The sequence below is a fragment of the Macrosteles quadrilineatus genome, unplaced genomic scaffold (genome assembly GCF_028750875.1).
Source record: "Macrosteles quadrilineatus isolate MER2022 unplaced genomic scaffold, UCM_ALF_1.0 Scaffold_2__2_contigs__length_208266976, whole genome shotgun sequence".
In the NCBI taxonomy this organism is placed as follows: domain Eukaryota; kingdom Metazoa; phylum Arthropoda; class Insecta; order Hemiptera; family Cicadellidae; genus Macrosteles; species Macrosteles quadrilineatus.
In genome coordinates, this window is record NW_026542595.1 from 85528845 (window position 1) to 85545556 (window position 16712).

Genomic DNA, 16712 nt, shown 5'->3' on the forward strand with positions numbered 1-16712 from the left:
TTTTTGATACTTTAAGTTTTTATTTTATTATCTAATTAATTGTGTTGATTATTTGGTTTAACAGTCCTTTTTCGTTATCATCCGGTCCAGTAGGAGTCAGTTAAGAAATCTTATACTGTACATGAACATTACCTAAAATAATAATAAACATCTTAAAGTCATGTGGGACTAAATGGAATGACTTACCTATAAGAATCTAATTAAGTTTTCAAGATCTTTAAGACATCAATAATAAAGAAAATTTGGCCTCAATACACTTATTTCATCAGCAATTGTTCCTTGGTAGGTATAACTATAGTATAGGCCTATACGCACATAGCTTTAACCTCCCCTAATTTAAAAATGAAATATAAATCAGCTTAGCCAATAAAAAATCTCTACTTGCAATTTACTCCTCTCCTATTGTTAAGTCCGGCATTAGTAAACTCGTCACCATTTCTGAAAGCGGTAATCCTGTATAGTCACTCTCTTACTTGAAGAAACCAAGGGTGTTATGCGATCTTGTCGTTGTAGTTGGTATTTTAAGTGGAGATGAAAGAGAGTGATATTCAAACGCTTTTTGGGAAAGCTGTACAAACCCATATGCTTTGTGGGCGTGCCTGGAATCAAACCTGTCAAACCCTTACCACTAGGCTTCACAACACACAAAACTGGCTGTAAAAGTAAGCACTTCTGGCATAGAGTTTTATAACTAACTCGATTGACATAAGTTTTTAAAACTGTTTTGTGTGTCTAATCAAGAGAGCAGTTGTTGCTTGTAGCAGTGACAGTATGCCCCTATAATAAATCCAAGAGCTTCTCTACTCCCCTCTAAGATCATTGAATGTAATGTAATTTAACAACTGTAGAACCAACACATGCAGTGACTATAGCATGCATTCACACAGTCTTAAATCTGTCCCAATTTAATAAATGTTAAAACAAATCCATACATCTGTTTTCTAAATTTATTTTATTTGTTTGGATTTTTTTGTGTTTAAACCAGTTTTGCTAAACATTTTACACATCTAAATTCCTTTGTTATTTAGGAACAATAGGGCAAGTTGATGAAATGTCACCCCTCGTTGACCATGTAATCTTTGACTATTGATACAACTGGACACTCCATTCCCATGTTGAAGTTGTCGCCAGTTTTTAAATCTAAATTGTCGTAGTGGATGTGACGGATTGCGTTGGTCTACTAAATTAATAATTTTCTGTTGAATATACAAACTTTTTTACCCAGTTACACTAATGGGATGACTTATTGTGAGTTATAGCAACTGTTATGACCTATCAACTTGGTCAGCAACACAAAATAAGGTATAAATCTGGGCAGTAGCACATTCTGTGACTGGTTCACACAAATATGTTGTTTTTTAGTAAAAAAATTGACAACAGCTGGTCCAATGTATGTCTACTTCAGTATCAAATAGTCAATGGAATGGTCTAATTGAGTCAAGATTGGGAGTAATATTGTTATCTCATAATGCTGACAACGACAACAGTTAGCAGCACGTTATTAAACATTCACTTACAATCTGCAATTTTAGCAGATGTTTGATTATAAAATATTTCTCAATGTTCTCAGCTGACAAGGTATTATCTATAAAGGTTATTAATCACTGCTCTCATATGGTAACAAAAATAGGTCTTGCACAATGTGATCATGTGCTACAGTACACGTGCTTTGTGTAATAAATAGCATTTGAATGTTAGCACAACACAGCTAACACAGCTAGTTTTATAGTTTTCATACTACTATTAGTAGCCTACTTTTTTGGAAAATAATTGTTTAAGCAAACAGGGATTAGATAACTGTTAAAATGTGTTCAAGATGACTAGACAGCTGTTACATATCCTCGGATGTTGTAGATTGTTGAGTTTCATTGTCTTATCCATGAAGTGGACCATGTGTGGCCAAGTCTGTGATAACTTGTTATCTCTGGCCTTGGATGTTTGAGGGGTCAGAGAACGGTATCTGTGTGTAATCGCTTGTATGGAAAAAATCTCTTTTGCCACCCGTAATTGGTGTGAGTGAGCATAAAATCTGAGGAATTTAGATAACCTAACGACATTGATATACTTCATTTCTTTTAAAAAAACTGCCAAGATAACATGGCTTATTGTAGTGAAATTACCTCAAGATATATTTGACTCAGCTAGAGAATAATTTGTGCAGCATCTAATGTCACGAAAAGGGAAAGAGTAGGCCTATATTTTTATATGAAACAGAAAAATAAAAAAGAACAATGTTCTCAAGCTGGTAAACTCTAGAAATATATTTTAATACAGTATTTTTTTTTTTTAAGTTATGGTATTACAAAAAAAGTAGTGTAGGTGCAGCTACAAGTTTTAGTAGTGTACTACAACTACATTAATACACAATATTAAGAGAAAACTAAATTAATTTTGTTAACCTGTTAATATTATAAATAAAAAGTTTACAGTGTGGTGTGGTGTAGTAGCTTACAGTATTGCCATCATTTTAAAGATTATTTTGATGTTAATTATTGTGATAATTTATTGTCCGCTGCCACTTTTTCCCCCAATAACACACCAAATTAAACTGATTAATTATTTTTCAAATATCTTTTTTCATTTTTATGGTATAGCCATAATATTTATGATATTTATATAGCCATAGAAATATTTTTTTACGCACATACTTGTGGATGTGGTCATTTCAAATATCAGCTGGCTTAGCAGCATAGAAATAAATAAACACTACTTTGAATAAGGTTATGGTTTTTGTTGTCTTTTGTTTTGGCAGCTGTTCAACAGCTGTCTGTGTCAACTGATGTGATGTAATCGATCCCAACTGTACTATAGTTCTTACTATAACAACTATGTTCAATAATAATATTTGCTTTATTCTTAACAATTCAACAAAAAAGTTTATTCAAGAAGTTGAAGTTATTGATTATCAACCCAAATGCAAGATGGAATAGAGTCCATCCACAATATTCATCCGTATTACATCGACAATTAATTTTACTCTAAAGCGTCTAACTACTTTGGCTCTACTCAAAATAATTTTCAACAAGTATGGAAATTCATATTGAATGTAGCTTAACTATTCTAGCTTTAAACTTTTCATCACTGAGATTAGATAACCGTAGCTTTTCAAAGTAGACCACTTGTTATTGGTCGAATGAGATTTAGCATGGTGCCAGGAACTACAGTAGTCTCCCTCGTATACAGACTCCTCCGGACTAAGGCTGGTCCAGATAACAGTTTTTCTGGTTAAACTGATGTCCCCTAAAACTAGAACGTCTAATAGTATATAAGCCTATAATGGTTATTACAGATAGTGTCACGGTGCGTGGCGCCTCGCTGGAGCATGCGCACTGAGAGCTTTCCCCCACTACGCCTCAATGTATGGTACAGTCATGTTCAAATACTGAAGTTGTGAACTAGCATCAGCTTTGTCAAATTAATTTGCTTTATGTTTACGTTTTTGTATTTTTCTGTCTCTCTCGCACTGCCTCCCCTACACGCCAAGCACGGTGAAACGGTCTGTACATAAAAATAGTGACTAACAATACATGTGCATGCCACAGGAATCACTTGAATTCTATCCCAAATATTTTACTTAAATTTGGGCGAGCATTGTATTTGATCACTAGTCTAAAATCTTTCAGACAAAAATGTTTCAGTACTACCGGTACCCACTTCCTGCCAATTAAGGCCGATTAAACCGAAATGCTCATTGTCCGGTTAAAGGGATGTTAACTTATGCCGTGTGTAGTTCGGTTAAACCTAAGTCCGGTTAAAAGGTGTCTGTATAAAAGGCAGTCTTCTGTAGAACAACCTTGTGATTTAATTTGATTGATAGGTTCTTTAGTATTATGAAATTAAATATGCACAGTATTTTTGATCAATTGATTCATTATATTCTAATGAACAATGTTACATGTTATTATCTTATTTGGATTGGTTTTACCATAGACAAATAGAATAAATATAGACTGTCAAAGGAAGTTAATAATTACAACTTACGTCAATCAGTCCAGTAATATTTATGGAGGACGCACGTTTCGACCTTTAGGTCATCTTCTGCTCCGCTGTTGCACTAGGTTATTACTTAGTTGCATTGTTGGTGTAGCAACCGCGTCCAATAATTTACATTGAGAAACATAGTCAGACCACGTAAACATAAAAACACGACACTGACGAAGACGAAAACATTAATAAAATAAATAATAAAATAATAAATAAAACTATAACCAAGCCCACGGCTGAACAGGCTCGGGACTGCGGCGGCACTCAAGGGCGGGACTGTGCCGAGCCCGTTCAGCCGTGCGCACGGTGATAGTTTTATTTAAATGTTTTCGTCTTCGTCAGTGTTGTGTTTTTGTGTTTACGTGGTCTGACTATGTTAACTAGGTAATAACCTAGTGCAACAGCGGAGCAGAAGATGACCTAAAGGTCAAAATGTGCGTCCTCCATAAATATTACTGGATTGATTGACGTAAGTTGTAATTATGAATTTAAACATCAATCTGTTTGCTACAAATCAATCATGATGTCAAAGGAAGGTTCCGGCGCCCACCTCTAGGCTTTGCCGTGTAGTTATGGCGCACACCGCTGCAGCTGGGGAGCCATATTCGACCATCAGACGCTGCAGCGATGTGTGCTGTAACTACACGGCATACCTAGCAGTGGACGCCTTCTGCTAACCGCAGCACAGCTGACGGTCTATATTTATTCTGTTTGTCTATGGTTTTACCTAAAGCTAACAACAGAACACAGTAACTTAAACTCTCCTAATTCCTGACTAATTTGAGATTTGAACTCAAATATAATATTGTATGTTTGTTGCAGTGGTCTGGTGGCGGAGAGAGTGAGTCTCAGATATTTCTTATCTCTAGGGATGCTGCTATCAGGTCTTGCAGGATACTTGCTGGGTATTGCCAAGTATTACAACATTCATTCCATATCCTACTTCATGCTGGTTCAGGTAAATTTACATTATTTGTCATTACAGTAGAATGTCGATTATTCAACGTAAAGCAGACGCCGCTAGGTCAGATACATGGAAAGTAATAAAATAACCATTGTAAACACGTTGAAACAAAGTTGATTTAATAAAGTGGGAAATTTATGCTATCCAAATCATTAATATCAGTTGGTTAATGTGGGAAAAATGAAGTAAAAAACTACTGTATTATATAATTATAGATTCGGTTTGTTATGTGATGAACATGTAACAGCTCAAAATGCATTATGCAACTCTGTACTCTTATAGTTAGCTATGATCTTGTTTATATTTTCAGGTGTTTGGTGGAGTAGCTCAAACCACAGGATGGCCAGGAGTTGTTGCTGTCATGGGAAACTGGTTCGGAAAAGGAAAAAGAGGTATTTTACCAACCTTATATAAATGTGTGGTTCGTTGCCCAGCTCCTTTAATAAATCACTTCCTACAACAGTTTAACTTTTCAACACTCTCCTAACATCTGAATTGTTTTAGACAGTAACAAAATAATTAGTTCAAGGTACATCGCAAGAGTGTTCCAATATTTTTAATGCATATCGTTTCCCTGTGTGAAATTACATTTTTCTGTGCGCTTGATTATTCTGTACTGAACCACAATTTGAAGGTGAGTGTCGAGTAGAATGATGTCTTTGTAACTTTCTTACTGACTTAGATCAGCTGTTTCTTTAGTCAGGGTAATTTAAAAGCCCAATGGTCTAGGACATCTGGATTTAGTTTTGAACTACATATCAAAGTATTACTGACTTTCTCATGATAGATTTGGTGATCTTTTGATCGTTAGGCAAGCACTATAACCACACAGCTACCCTGTACTGTCTGTAAACTGATCATGTTCATATTATTGTTTATCAGCGGGGTTATTTGTTTGTTTTTGTTTGTGTGTTTTGATTGACTTGAACGGGAATAAAATAAAACTAACACATTAGAACATAATTTTATTCCCGTTCAAGTCAATCAAAACACACAAACAAAAACAAACAAATAACCCAGCTGATAAACAATAATATCAACATGATCAGTTTACAGACAGTACACTCTTCCCCCATAAAATTAATTGTGAAATACTTTGAATTTCTTTAGTTTGTCTAGCGTTCTCTGTGGATGGATGTCTCCAGCTCTTCTACACGAGATTGAGCTTCACTCAGCGTTCTTTGCAATCTTCTATTTTCTAATATTAACTCATCTTCTATTATGTCTAAAGTTTCCGCAATACACTTATACCGAACTACTTGAGTCTCCAATCTTGCAACGTTGATTTTAAAAGTATTGACATCTTGTTCAGCCTTCTGGAGTTTGAAATTATAATCATTACCTTTCAACCGAATGTCTAGAGATCCAGATGCATGTTGCAGGACTTCCGCTACTTCTGATGCAACTAGAGCTCTCCTCGTAGGTTTTGCCCTCGGTGTTTCGACATCTCCCTCGTCATGATCCTCTTCACTATCTACCACCACTATACCCGCCTCTTGGATCAATTGCAGCAACTTCTCCAAATGAGTTCTTGATACTTCCAAATCTTGCTGCAGTTTGCTCTTACACCGTTTTGTCTGTTCAAACTGTTGGTAGGGTTCCTTTTGTTCTATCAACAACTGAAAATGTTGTTGCTCCAACTCATACTTGTGTTTGAACAGATCCACCATTGCAGCCTTCTCTTTGGACATCTGCACCATGGTCGCCATAGCCTTGCGGAACTTCTCCTCACATACCCTTAGCTCCATTCTGACATCTTGTAGGCGTTTGACTTCCTCTAGAGAGTCTTTAGAACTGTGATGGGACAAGTGGTGGCTGTTTTTGGAGGATAGCATAGATCTAGAAGTGATGACCGAGTTGTTTCTAGGAAGTCCAGTTCCTACCCCGTCAGGAGTTTGTCTTTCTAGCTTCCTCGTTACGATTTCTCCGTCCTTAGACCACGCCTTTTTCTTGATGGTCAATCGAGCCTCTGCCTCTTTTGCACTCTGGTCGAGCACAGAGTGTTTGGAGCCTTTCCTCTTGTGGTGCTAGCCTCCTGTCAATGACTTGCATTCCACCACCGCGGATCCATATTGTTTATTTGAGTGATCATTCTCCTTCTTAAGCTTGATTTTATTCCCGTTCAAGTCGACCAAAACACACAAACAGAAACAAACAAATAACCCAGCTGATAAACAGATATTATTGTTTACTAAACAATAATATCAACATGATCAGTTTACAGACAGTACATACCCATATATCGTTTGATCATATCAAGTGTAGCTTATTCTTAAGTTGGTTTTACTATGCCTTAAATGATAAAGCTTTAGTTTTTTTTTTTTTTGATTAGTTTTCATTATAACTATTAGATAGGAATCATAAATAAGGATGATATCAAAGGATTTATTTTTTGTGTGTGTTTTTACTTCAGTGGCATTTTTTACGTTTTGAAAGGGAACGGTCCAAACCCTGGTCTTGTTATTGGTATTAGCTATGTATCTAATGTTTGACTTTAATATCACAATTTGATTCAGTAGCTATTTCATTAAATCAGTGCTGTTCTCTGTTCAAACCTAATGTGTAGATAAATTGTTTATTTATTTTTTTAAATATAGGTACCTAATCTATCAAGGATATTAAAATCATTCATTTTGTGATGTAGAGTGCAAAAATACTTACTGCTGCTTACTTACTGCCGTGGCTCTTGGTACCCAAGGAGGTACTTTGCCTCGCCAACACACTGCCTCCAGACTGCACGATCCATTGCTTCATCCTCTCTTCTTCCCATTCTTCTCAGATCTCTTCTCACTTGATCTCTCCACCTCAACTTGGGCCTTCCAGGAGGTCTTCTACCCTCGGGATTGTTGTTTAGGGCGTTTCTCACTAAGGATCCCTCTTCCTTTCTTAACACATGGCCTGCCCATCTCAATCTCCTACTTCTCACCTCAGCCACAATATCTGGGTCCCTGTACAACTCTCTCAACTCCCTGTTGTGCTTAACTCTCCATTCTCCGTTTTCAAAGGTTGGTCCAAAGATTTTCCTTAGAATCTTGTTTTCGAACACTATAAGTCGTTTCTCAGTTCTCTTGCTTATCACCCAATTCTCTGAGCCATATAGTAATACTAGTCTTATTATAGTTTTGTATATACGGATTTTAGTTTTCTGTGAGAGTAGGCGAGAACTCAACAATTTGTGGCATGCCGATAAACTTTTATGAGCTGCATTTAATCTTTGCTGAATTTCAGAGTCTTCCTCATTATTATCTGTCAGCATTACTCCTAGGTAAGAGAAATTGTTTACTTTATAAAATTTGTGTCCTTCTATTTCTACATGATTCTTATTATTTAATTGGATAGCTCTTCCACATTCCATTATCTTGGTTTTGTCTACATTGATATTTAAGCCAACTTTTTTAGTGTGGTTTATGAGTTTTGAGACCATAACTTTTAGTTCTTCTTCGTTTTTGGCCACAAGTGCCACATCATCTGCAAATGCCAGGATATTAATGTTGGTTCCCATAGTAATTCCAGCTTCTAGCTTTTGTAATTCTTGTAGAGAGTCTTCCAGAGCTAGGTTGAATAACAATGGGGACAAACCATCTCCTTGTCTCACACCAGTATTTATATCAAAATCCTCTGAGAATTCTCCATTGACTTTAACCTTGCATTTAGATCCTGAAACAGTTGACTTTGATAGACTTATTAACTTTTTAGGTATTCCATACTTTTCCATTACTTTCCAGAGTTTTCCCCTAGTGATCGAGTCGTATGCTTTGGAGAAGTCAATGAAAAGGCAGAGAAAGGATTTGTTGAATTCATAATATTTTGCAATTGCCTCTTTCAATATAAAAATTTGATCCGTGGTTGATCTTCCTCTTGTGAAGCCGGCTTGATGGTCTCCTATGATATTTGATGTATACTTCTCTAGTCTTTTTTGTAAAATCTTTGATAATACTTTATAGGTGCAGTTAAGGAGGGAAATTCCTCTGTAATTGGTGCATTCTTTTTTGTCTCCTTTCTTGTGAATGGGAATGATAACTGCTTCCTTCCATTCATTCGGAATCAATTCGTTGTCCCAAATATCAATGATCAGTTTGTGGATCTCCCTTGCCAGTTCTGTGCCTCCTGCTTTGATTACTTCCGATGGGATAGAGTCCTCCCCTGGGGCTTTATTATTTTTTAATTCCTTGATGGACGTTTTTACTTCTTGAATTGTTGGGTATGGTACAATTGGATCTACATTCTGGTACACTTCCTCCTCTTCTTCTTCTTGTTCAGACTGTCTTACATTCAAAAGATCTTTAAAATGTTCCTGCCATACTTGTAGTCCTTCTTTGTTCTGCACCACCAGTTGTCCTGATTTGTTTTTAATCCCATATGGCATTGGACTGTATCCCTTCCTAAAAAATCTTATTGATCGGTAGAAGTCTCTACTGTTGTTTGCTGTCCTGTCTTGTTCAGCTTTCTCTAAGATTTGGTTTACCCATTCTCTTTTTTTCCTCCGAAGTACCTTTACTGTCTCTCTTGAGATTTTTGTGTAGTTTTCTCTATCTCTTTCTTGTTTCTTATTGAGCCAGACTTCTTTTGCTTTTTTCCTTTGTAAGACATTAGCTTTACATTCTTCGTCGAACCATGGTTTTTTGTTTTTCCTTTCCCTTTTCCCACAAACTTCTTTTGCACAGTCTTGCAGGGTCTCTTTGATGTTCTTCCAAACCTTCTCAATTCTATTTACCTCTGAGTCTTCCTGATCAAGGTTATTTAATGCTTGGAAACGGTTAGACAGTTTAAGCTGAAACTCTTTCCTTACTCTTTCTTCTCTTAACTTTTCAAAATTAATATTTGTTGCAGTTTTCTGTTTTGTTAGTTTCTCTATCTTAATTCTCTGTCGTAGATTGACTAGAATAAGGTAGTGGTCTGACCCACATTCTGCGTTCCTTATGCTACGTACATTGCTAATATGACTAGAATGTCTGAGATCTATTAGAACATGATCTATTTGGTTGTTAGTTTTTCCATTTGGTGATGTCCATGTGACTTTGTGTATGTCTTTTCTTGGAAAAGATGTACTCATTACCTTCATGCTTATGGCTACCGAGAGACTCAAAAGTCTCACTCCATTATCATTGCTGTTTGAATGAAGGCTATGTGATCCTGCAACATTTTTCCATATTTGCTCTTTGCCAATTTTTGCGTTAAAATCACCCATCATTATCTTAGTATCATAACTTGGAAGTTTCCTATATTCTTCCTCCACCATTTCATAAAAATCATCCTTAATATCATCTTCCGCATCTTCCGTAGGCGCGTAAACACACATTACAGATATATTCTTAAATTTACCTTTAATCCTAATAATACATAATCTTTCATCTTTGGCTTCAAAATATATCACAGCACTCTCAATCTTCCTGCTTACAGCAAAACCTACTCCTCTTTGGTAACTTCCATCTTCATTGCCACTATAGTAAACAATGTAATCTTTGGTATTTAGCTTTCCTGCCAATGGCCATCTTGTTTCTTGCAGGGCCACTAGATCCATCTCATATTTATTTAATTCTTCTGATAGAATGTCTATGGCTCCAGGCGCTGCTAGTGTTCTGACATTCCACGTACCAAGTCTCAAAGTCCTAAAGGGTAGCCGAAGTTCATTCCGTGTAATCCGTCCTGTGTCCGAGGCATGGTGTTGGTTTTTCGTAACTTGGTGGTTTTCCGAGGTGAGTTGTTGGCCCGACGCTCAACCCCCACATGCCCTTGGAGGACCGGGTTCGGGTTCTCTGATTTCGCCTACCTTATCAGTGCTAAGCCCACCGAAAAGGCGTTTCCCCCCCTGCACTACGGGGAAGTAACAGAGTCACCCTTGCCAATACCGTTGCTTCATCACCACTGGGGCTAGCAGTCTAGGTGCATCCGCGGTGGTATTAGCCTTTAGCAGCTCTTTATTAAAGAGTGCAAAAATAGATCAAAATACATTAGCCTGTATCATTTTACTGCTAAAAGTTATTCTTAGGACTGATAATGTATAAGAATATCGAGAACATCAAGGAATAACTTTCTCACTAGAAAACTGATTAAGTAAAATGGTTATTGATTTTTTATTAATCCTTTTAATAATCTTCTTGAATGTTGAAATTCTGTGTTTATAAACAATGTCATAAAATGGACTTATGATATAATATTGGTTTTTGCTGCAAGATAGTTGTTCAGTAATGGATTAGAAGAGCGTCTAGGGAGCTATACAGTTTTGTCAAGTGTTTTCTAAAGAGATAAAGCTTTGTTTTATCAGTATCCTGTTATCGCCACCAAACTCTATAGAACCATCATTAAAATGGTTCAGTTTATGTACTATTGACTGTCCCATTATCATAGTTGGGTATAGATTCTAATCTTTCTTGGTTGTGTTTGATCTTTATTAAAGTTCTCTATAACTATAAAGTTCACAAGCATTACACATTGGATAAAATACATAGGACTAATGACTACCTTAATGCCATTTTTGTATGGAATAAACACAAATCCTTTTAAGAGAAAAAGGCATCCATACCTCTCAAACTCATGCTAGGTATCAAACATGTATCCCTTAAGATAATTCCTTTCTTAGCATTGTTTGAAAACGTAGTATTTTATTTTGTTTGTTTTTACATTATTTTTATTTATTTTATATTTAAAAGGAGATGGTTTTGTTACTATCTAATATTTGTTCTTATTAGTGACATCCATGAATAACTGAGTAGCTCAGTGGATTTAACGCTTGCCTGTTAATCAGAAGGTTGCCGGTTCAATCCTAGGAAAAGTCAGTAGCTTTTTAATAGTTTGTAACTGCACCCTGCTGTCCTTGGTTCATTAGGTGTTAGATAGATGATCCTGGCTACGTATGGATTTAGACTATATTTTAAGGATTTTTTTGTTTATAGGATAAACTACTACTGACGAAATAAGAAATAGTTGAAAATAACTAACATAAACATTTAAATACATAAAAAATAGAATCATCGGAAATACTAGCTCCTACTTCTGTTGTAGAATCTGTATTCTTGTTGTAGGTTGCAATCAAATAATCTATATGATCTGGTTCTGTTCTAATCTACCGTAAATCCCATCAAAGTCTAAAACACTTGCCAAGAGGCCATCTAAACCCCCCTTTCTAACCACCATGCCAAAACCTTAGTTTCAATGTCCCAATCAGGTGTATCCAATAGTATGTGTTACGGATCATTTTGTGGGGTTGAACATCAATGACAATAGTGAAGGGATGGGGAAGGTCCAAGGCAGTTCAAAAAGCAGGTTTGTTTATAAATGAATTTGTCTCTGCTGCACTATGTCCCAAATGTCATCCAATTTTATGAAAATTACATTCTTCCTTGAAGCCAGATTTTGTTGTCTGGGATTTAGAATCTATTGAGGATAAATCTGAGGTTTTATCAATGGTTGAAAAACTAATGAGGTTATTTCCATGTTGACGTTACGGCTGAGGCAACATTAACCAAGTAGCTTAGCAACCTAGGCGTAGAGCAATATACTGAAATTCTGGTAGGGAATACTGCAGGAAAAGGTACACTTGTCCATTAGGAAGAACAACTGGGAAATCCATGTTTTTCTACCAGATAAACCGGGGGTTTCTAGGAGTTCTGTGGCTACCCTGAGAAAATAAATTAATAATTTGATCAGGTTTTATCCACAACTTTGGTTTCAGGGTTCATCTTCGGTGTGTGGAACTCTCACACGTCCATCGGCAACATCCTGGGTACAGTGATTGCTGGTTACTATGTGGAGGACAACTGGGCTCTCTCCTTCATCGTCCCCGGAGTCATCATGTCGGTCCTGGGCTTTGTCAACTTCTTGTTTCTCGTCCCAAACCCCACTGACGTAGGCTGCGTCTCCCCTGACCAGAACAGGCCTAAGGATAAGGTCGGTCTTATACTCAAGGTGCATGTTTCTAATCACTCAGTTGCACTAACAACTGTGGGCAAAACTTGGTAATCTTAACAACCAAGCTTTAATAATCCAACTCTAATATTTCCAAAATTAATTTGGAAAAAAAAAGATACGTTTTTAGTAAAAAAGTAAATTTTACAAATAAATACATTTGTATAAGTATTATTGTCAACAAACCACGCGCAAAGAATTAAATTTTTCTATATATTACTGCTTCCTATAAAAATGTTAGAAACAAAGACATCCTTTTTAATATAGTAAAACACCCTTTACCTGGACTCAAACCATGATAAAACATTAAAATCTATTAAGAAATTAGCCAGGCACAGGAACTGTCTGTCTTGGCGCAAGTAGTTGGCCCGGCTTTGCCAACAGGTTTTAATAGAACAGACGATGTCACGGATCTCATACCGTTATAGAAATAAAGGTCATAAAACAATTTATGATTATTTAAAAATATATATTTTGGTTATGTTTGTAAATTTAAATTTGACAGGAATTAAAATAACGTGAAAATGACAGTTGTCATTTATGAACCAAAATAGTCTTTAAATTCCAACCATTAATTAATCAAACAGATAGGTTATCTGAAATGACCTCGTCCTCTATATTTGAGTTGGTCAGGGTTTTACAGTTTAACTGTTCCCAGATAAACCAACAATGAGATCTAAGTTATTTTCTAAATTATTACTGTTAGGTACTAGTAAATGCTACAAACAAAGAAATCAATAAAGTAGGTACCTAGCCTACTACATTACCGTCCATATTATTTATGATCATTTGTTTTAGATACTGCAAACGCTATAATTCAATTACCTGTACTCAGTAATACTGTAACTTATTTGTCAAAGCATCAGTTAAAAACATCAAAAATTAAATAGATTTTGTATTAAATTACGAAATATATGAACATAATATTGCTTAACTCTTAATCTATAATGTCTCTACTTTTTGTTTTCAATCAAATCTCCGTTGTATTATAAAATATTTTAAGTTTTGCCCATCTTTTTTTATTTTTGTTGAACTAATAAAAATGTAAATATTTTATAGGCTAAACCAATAATCTTTTCATTACTTTTTACTGTTAAATGGTGATAAACAATGTTAAATTAATTTAAAATATACTATCAACTTGAATAAGATTATTAAGTGTTGTATCTAAATAATATAAAATCAAATTGTTTTACTCATAATGTACAGTTGTGTACAATAAATAAAGTATATTATTTAAAGAGTTTTTAAAGAGATTTCAGGATATGACAGCTAAAAATCATCATTCATGTTTTTAAACCAGTTTAAATAAATCATCAGTTAAGATTCAACTCTGCCATCAATTGAGGTAAACTGTTTATTAGGGTGGCACGTAAAAAATCTAGTTGTAAAATTAAATTTGCCATAGTTCGGGAAAGTTACAATTGATAGGCCTACAAAAAAATGTTTCAAAAAAATGTTTCAAATCGTATTGCATTTTTCAATCACGTAATCTTCCAAAAATGTTTTAAGATTAGGAAAAATCATTATTTATTTTGGTTTTAAAAGTCCTATAGGGCTTTTCTTTTACTTAAAGCTGTGGTAGAAACTTCTACGAATTATTAATCCTCTTGGGAGTATTTCATGCGCAATTTCATGAAACTAAGCAAAAAACACAATTTTTGACAAATCTATTGTGTGAGGCATATTATTTGTTGATTTTGAATTGTGTTCCAATTTTGCAGCTCTTACCTCACATTAAATCCTAACTACCTATAACTGACCACGTGGAGGGTGCTGTCTTTACTTATGCCCCAAAGGTATCCAAACAAGATACAGTTAACATCATAGCCACACTAGAATCTATATCACTTATGCCCAATTAGTGGCTCCTAAACTAACTACAGGAAATAGTTACAACAGAATAGATTTGCAGAGTTAGACTAAACCAAAGAAATTACCAAACATGCAATGTGTAAATAATGTAATAGCTAACTTTAATTTTGCAGCTTAAATTTTTACGCACCACCTCACTGTTAATTAGTTATTACTTAGATTTGTTTTTAACAATAACCTAGGTTCTTAATTTAACTCTCTATTTTCACTGACACATTTTATAGTAAAAAAAAATAGTAAAAATTGTGTGATTCGATTATGTATTTTCACCAATAATTTTTACTGTATTGTACAAATATAATCTTTAAATTTTTTTAACACTTCTTTTGTGATTATGAAAATACAGGTGATGTTGTTAAACATTTTTTTTAAATATGTATCGTATACTGTTTAAATAAACAAAATTGATCAGAATTAGGGTGTTTTATAGATTTATGATAATTTTGTATGGAAAATATTCATCTTGTATTAAAAGCTGTGTTTTCTGCATGATTCTGCATCCTAGTTATGTGTGTTAACTTACATGTTTACTAACATGATATTGTTGTGTATAGTGTATGAGTGTATAGTGTAAGGGATGACTGAACTAACACTTCTAACCATGTAACCGTATGCAGAGTAACCTGATACAGTTGGATCGTATGGATGAAACAACTTCCAAGGTGCGAGGAGCGAAGCATGTGAGAAAGCGAAGCTCGATCAAGTTCAAGACCAAACAGAAATCGGGCAGGTCTCAGATACGCCAGATATTGAAATCAGTAAAAAATGTTGTAGAAGTACACAAGAATGTAAGTTAACCTATATGTGGTGCTGAGCTGTCATCAAGCTTTGAGCTGAATCATCATCATCATTATCATCAGCGACGTTTGTGCGACAATGTAGCTACTGTCTTCTAGCCGTCCTGCTTACTGTAACGTAAAAACTGCAAAAAAAAACATTAAACACCCTAACTACTTATGTAAACTCAGTAAAATTGTATTCAAACTATTTAGCTAATATTTTGTATTAACCTAATTTTTTAAACCAGTATGAAACTGGGCAATTTTTTCATTCTGGATATAATAATGTTGGATGTAGTAAGTTGCATGATTGTTTGTTTCTTATCTGCTTGATAAATTCTAAATAATAATAAGAATAAATTATTAAATACTAACGATAAAAACATCGACTGTGCAAAATATTCTGTTGAACATCATACTTTTTAGCTGTCATATCCCTAAACTCTTTAAAACCTTAAAATTTGTAAACTACATTTGTACATATTTTAAATAAGAGCATTGACTATAATAGGTAATGTTTTGTATGGCTACTATTTAAAAATAATGACAACTAATTATTTGTTAATGATGTATATTTAATTATGTATATTGCATTTAAGTACAATTTCCAACTGTGCAAGTAATCATCAATATGTTAGGCATGGCAAAAAGTGCAATAACAATATTTAAAAGAAATTGTTAAGTTCTAAATCTGCAAACTAAATTTTAACTCTGGTCAATTTTACTTAATTTTTTCTAATCTGAAATAATTTAGCAGTCTTAAATCTTAATGTAACATGAAATTAGATGGTTGTAATGTTATTTAAACAGTTTGATAATAACACTCTGTACCAGGGTATAATTTGCATTATCTCTGTTGTGATGTTTACTAACTGTGTTGCTTGTGTGATGTCTGGGGGTAGGACGTCAACAGTAGATACCAGAGGGTGCCGAGCCATGATGAAGGAGAGGAGGGGGAGGTGGGGGAGGGAGCTACCACCCCTCCACTGTCTCTACCTCCCGAGCTGCCTGTCGATGACTCCAGCGACGACGTAAGTCTCTCATGGCACCCCTGGACTAACACTGGTTCAATCTTATCATGCCACCCGATTTGACTGTGAGTGGGAAATCTTTTCAGCCATTGAAGGGGTCGTTCTTCAGTACTGTTTGAGGGCTATTCAAAAAGTAAGGAACGTTTCCGTCTGACCCCGCTAGACCAGTGCCAA

The 16712-nt window shown here is 35.2% G+C and overlaps 1 protein-coding gene across 3 annotated transcripts in view; it reads left to right on the plus strand.

The window, feature by feature from the left end:
• LOC128985689 (glucose-6-phosphate exchanger SLC37A2-like) overlaps positions 1-16712 on the plus strand; it is a 42920-nt gene that overhangs the window by 14215 nt on the left and 11993 nt on the right. Inside the window, exons 4-7 of one of the 3 annotated variants that reach the window (XM_054405473.1) lie at positions 4807-4942; positions 5259-5340; positions 12621-12835; positions 15346-15516. In XM_054405473.1, the coding sequence (XP_054261448.1) occupies positions 4807-4942; positions 5259-5340; positions 12621-12835; positions 15346-15516 (604 nt within the window). Of the gene's footprint in view, positions 1-4806; positions 4943-5258; positions 5341-12620; positions 12836-15345; positions 15517-16409; positions 16539-16712 lie in introns of all 3 variants that reach the window. The other 2 variants (XM_054405474.1, XM_054405475.1) reach the window with 2 other exon arrangements.